The sequence below is a fragment of the Physeter macrocephalus genome, chromosome 1 (assembly GCF_002837175.3).
Source record: "Physeter macrocephalus isolate SW-GA chromosome 1, ASM283717v5, whole genome shotgun sequence".
Classification (NCBI taxonomy): domain Eukaryota; kingdom Metazoa; phylum Chordata; class Mammalia; order Artiodactyla; family Physeteridae; genus Physeter; species Physeter macrocephalus.
In genome coordinates, this window is record NC_041214.2 from 84,978,478 (window position 1) to 84,983,699 (window position 5,222).

General features: G+C 38.3%; 1 protein-coding gene across 8 annotated transcripts in view; it reads left to right on the plus strand.

Annotated features, from left to right (window-relative positions):
- Positions 1-4,349, plus strand: part of PLAAT1 (phospholipase A and acyltransferase 1) — a 21,480-nt gene extending 17,131 nt beyond the window's left edge. For all 8 annotated transcript variants that reach the window (XM_028485466.2, XM_028485595.2, XM_028485820.2 and 5 more), the window contains one exon: positions 4,112-4,349. In XM_028485466.2, the coding sequence (XP_028341267.1) occupies positions 4,112-4,213 (102 nt within the window). In that variant the 3' untranslated portion in view covers positions 4,214-4,349. The remainder of the gene's footprint in view (positions 1-4,111) is intronic.
- The last annotated feature ends 873 nt before the right edge of the window (positions 4,350-5,222 follow it).

Here is a 5,222-nt window from a genome sequence, read left to right on the forward strand (position 1 = left end):
ATATTGGTCTGTAATTTTCTTTTTTTGTAGTATCTTTGTCTGGTTTTGGTATCAGGGTGATGGTGGCTTCATAGAATGAGTTTGGGAGTGTTCCTTCCTCTGCAATTTTTTGGAAGAGTTTGAGAAGGATGGGTGTTAGCTCTTCTCTAAATGTTTGATAGAATTCACCTGTGAAGCCATCTGGTCCTGGACTTCTGTTTGTTGGAAGATTTTCACTCACAGTTTCAATTTTATTACTTGTGATTGGTCTGTTCATATTTTCTATTTCTTCCTGATTCAGTCTTGGAAGGTTATACCTTTCTAAGAATGTGTCCATTTCTTCCAGGTCGCCCATTTTATTAGCATAGTGTTGCTTGTAGTAGTCTCTTACGATGCTTTGTATTTCTGCGGTGTCCATTGTAACTTCTCCTTTTTCATTTCTAATTTTATTGATTTGAGTCCTCTTCCTCTTTTTCTTGATGAGTCTGGCTAAAGATTTACAATTTTATTTATCTTCTCAAAGAACCAGCTTTTAGTTTTATTGATCTTTGCTATTGTTTTCTTTGTTTCTATTTCATTTATTTCTGCTCTGATCTTTATGATTCCTTTCCTTTTACTAACGTTGTGTTTTGTTTGTTCTCTCTCTTTGAGTTACTCTTCCCTGAATTTCTCCCATGAGTATATGAGATATACATGTTAATAAACTTCTGTTTGCTTTCCTCTTATTACAGAGCCTCAGCTGAGAACTTGTTATGGGTAAAGGAAAAAATTTTCTTCCCCTAAAATAGTTAACATAAGGGTTCACTCTTTATGTTGTAAATTCTGTTGGTTTTGACAACTGTATAATGACATCCAGTATACTCTGCTTAATCATTCCCTCTTTCTCTAAATCTCTGACAATCACTGATTTTTTTTTTTTACTGCCCTGTAGTTTATCTTTCCCAGAATGTCATATAGTTGAAATCATACTAAGCAAAATGCACTTAAAATTCTTCCATGTCTTTTCATGGTTGGTTGCTCATTTCTTTTTATTGCTGAATAATATTCCCTTGTCTGGATGCACCACAGTTTATTTTTCCACTCACCTACTGAAGGACATCTTGGCTGCTTCCCAGTTTCAGTAATTATGAAAAAAGCTGCTGGAAACATTTGCGTGTAGGTTTTTTGTGGATGTACATTTTTGACTCATTTGGATAAACACCAAGTATTATGATTGTTGGATCATATGATAAGAGTATGTTTAGTTTTGTAAGAAACTGCCCAGCTGTCTTCCAAAGTGGCTGTACCATTTTGAATTCCCACCAGCAACGAACGAGAGCTCCTGTTGCTCCACATCTTTAGCATTTGGCCCTGTCAGCATTTTGGAGGTTAGCCATTCTGATAGGTACATGGTTGTATCTCCATTGTTTTAATTTGCAATTCCTTAAATATGTATGATGTTGGACACCTTTTCATGTATTATTTGCTATCTGCATATCACATTTAGTGACGTGTCTCTTGAGATCTTTAGCCCAATTTTAATTGGGTTGCTTGTTTGTTTTCATATTGTTGAGTTTTAAGAGTTCTTAGCATATTTTGGAAAACAATCTTTTATCAAATATGCCTTTTCACCAGTGTTTTCTTCCAGCCTGTGGCTTGTCTTTTCCTTATTTTTACAAATTCCTAAAATCAACATTTCTCACTGTTCGAGTCTAAACAAGTTATTAAAATGTGTCTATCTTTGTGGAAGATAGCAGCACCCTTGAATGGGCCTGGACAAGCTGACAGACAGTTCACCCTGACTGTGTTTCTTTGCATAGCACTGCAGCCTTAGAGTCTTGGAGGAAGAGGGATTTTGATAACCCCTACAGTCATCTGTGACCCAGCTCCACTGATGTCTGGACCCAGCTGCTTCAGTTATAGCTAACATTTCACTGGGCATGTATATATAGATCCTCAGAATAGGGTGTTTACCATGCCCCCTCCCCCGCCGAAAGCCCTGTAAAGGATGAAGTGTGCAGGATAGGATTTGGTGATCTTCTAATCCTAAATCAGCCATGAAGTAAAAGCTCTTGTTCACGCTGTCTCACCACAAAAATCCTGGGATTTTATAATCTTGCAGGTCAGATCCCGTTACACGTAACTCTAAGGGATTGTCCAAATTACATGTGATTTTTCCATTTAGAATGCAACTTGAAAAAAATAAATGTTTGGGATTTGGGAAACTGCATGCTGGAAGTGGCTTTATTATAATTGTATCCTGCCTGTGCAATCTCAGGGGATTTTGAGTTAGGATTAAGTTGTCTGTCCCCTCCCCAGGTCTCTTAGATTTATGGGATTTCTCTCACATGTTATGTTTCTAGTGGCTGAAAGATACCCAGTGAGTTAGGACTGCATCTAGCTGGGGCCACCCCACCCACAGGATCCTGCCATTTTCCCAGGGCTGTCCTCTGCTGCCATTTGATATCTCTGTTTAAAGACACCAATTGCACCTTCCTGTTTTTGCATTGCCTGCCATATTTTCCTGTATCAGCCCTCCTTGGAATCTCAGCATCTGCCTGGAATTGCATGAGGTTTGGGCTTGGTTTATAATCCTTACTCCCTGTCTGATTATTGATTCTGCCCCCTCTTTGGAATTTTGTCTGGTATCTTGTATCTCCCAGCCCCTTTTGCTCCACATGGGCTATGTGGGTAGCTCTATGCTATAGTGAATTCTGACTTTCTCCTGGGAAGCAACTTAGGTAGCAACTAATTAAAAATTACAAATAAAAGAAATAACCAACCAACTAAATACATTAAATTAGAACTGTAAATTAAAATAGGATTTTTCAGTTGTTTGCCAGTGTCATTCTCCTTGGCAACTGGGGATGGTAACAGAGCAGGGAGTTATAATTATAGGCCTCATCCCTACAGACCACAGGATGATGTAATGAAGTGAATACTCTTGCCATTGTGCTCTGTCCTGGCTAGAACCCATGCTGCCTGTTCCCCATAGGGAACCCACAGTTAGGGAGGGAACATTATGTGGCATATGGGGGTGGCAGGCTCTGTGGTGGAGGGCTGTGGGTTAGACAGAGGGCATGCTCCAGTGTGAGCTGGGTCACACTTTCCAGCATTGGGGCTTTATTTGAAAGCCCGATTCTTAACTCCCAGAGAATAACTGTTGTTTTCAGAATACCTGATGACTCTGAAGTATCTGAATGTGACCTTTGGGTCATAAAATTGCACTGCAGATGGAAGGCGATATTAGTTGAGTGCCATGAAACCATGAATATTCATCAGTTCCATCATCATGATGATGATTAATACCCTTAAAGATGTAAATGTCTGAGCTCCTTTATGGACAATTGAGCTTGAGAGTGGTTTATTTTCGTTTGTCTACATGAGAAATTACTTTTTGACATGATAGTTAACATCAGTATTGACTTCTCTTGAAGTTTGTTTATCAGAATAGAAAGTGTATCTACCAAATAAGAGCCTATAGGTATTTAGCTCAAGTCACATCCCTGAATTATTTTCCTAACAGACATTAAGTCAGGGAACACACACACATACACACAGGTCCATCCAAATGCTGTCATCTTTTTAATAGACTTCTTGAATGAGTGCTCCCACTTTCTTATCATGTCTACACCCCTCAACCAATACACACACACACACACACACACACACTCACACGATATTCACCTTGATAAAGAATCAACCAAACCAGTATGTGTTTAGGGGGTAGGGGTTTCATAGGGGAGAACACATGGTTCAAGACTAAACTATATCTAAACATCCTGGTGGTACAACCTCCCTTGGGCAAATCACTTTTAACTTCTCAAGTTTTACAAAACAGGAGTAATGCTACCTCCCAGGTTTACTATGACAATTATTAGGAATTGTGGCATAATGAGTTTGTAAACTCTCAGAAGCTATAAAAATATGAGGAATCTCTACCTATGTGTATGTCTATCTTTGTCATAATTATAATAATTATAAATTTATTTCATTTGCATATAGAATTCTGATTTTGCATTGAGTTTTAAATTCATCCATTGTACATTAAAATGGGTCTTCAGTTTAGGAAACAAGCTAAAGCTGGGGTTTAGGACACTGAGATGCTTTTAGAATAAGATGTGTTTTTTGCTTGTTTCCTGTTTCCTTATAGGCCAGCCGAGCAATAAGTACCATTGGGTTTGTGACAGCTGCTGCTGGTGCCTTCTCTTTCCTTGGCTTGTTTCCAAAAAGACTAAGAGCAAAATACTATTAATTTACTGAAGAGATATTGGAGCTGAAGGAATTTGTGAGGAGGAAAAGAAACTTGGGATGAATACTTATTTTCAATGTATCATTATTGTTCCAAATTCCAATGATGGATGGCAGGCTCTTTAATAAATTGCTTACTGGTATTATCTCATCATTGAGCCGTGGAAATTTTTCTCCCTACTAGCATAGATTTCCTGTGGCAGCTTGAGTAAGAAGCAGTAGCCTTTTGAGTGAGCCAGCAGAGGATCTTAATATCACATCATCATTTATCTTCTATAAATATTGTTTTCCTTTCCCCTGAGGGTAACTATTTTGTATTTGCCAGAGGGATAAAGAACCTTTTATATGTGATTTTGAAAAAAAAATGTTAAGAGCCCCAAATTTTGGGGTTGACATCAAAATTCATATTCCTTTTCTGGTAAGAAAAGAATTTTGGAAATTCAGCATTTGGTTAGGCAGCTTGAAGAACTTTTGATTAATAAACCATTTGAGGGTGGACACCCATCTCCTTGCTCCTGTGTAGATGGGGGCAGGGGGTGAATGGGAGAAGGAACTCTCAGCTCCAGTGTTTCGGATCCAGTGATTTCCCTGGAAGCGACTCATTTGTAAGGAATATGTGAGAAGCTGGAGTGGGCTGTTACTTCTACAAAGCTCCATCATTCCCTTTGGATTTTGAAGTATTTCAAGAGTTTGACTCTCTTAACCTTAGCAAGAGATCATTAAATGTAGGTTTAAGGTGCTGTATTTAGAAAACAATATCCTGTGTTACTTTTTAAGGCTTTTACTATGTCAAGGAGTGTCATGATTTTACTCTTGCATTTTATTGATTATGTGTTGAATGAAACACACTACTTTTTAATACCTTTCCAGTGGAATTCTTATCGGCAGCAGGTGGGGAGGAGTGGATGCAGGTCTCTATACCCTGGGATTATATCAGATAACATTACCCTACAAACAACACTGCCAGCTAATGACATCCTTATTGTGCCATCATTAAAAGTATGGTATTAAAT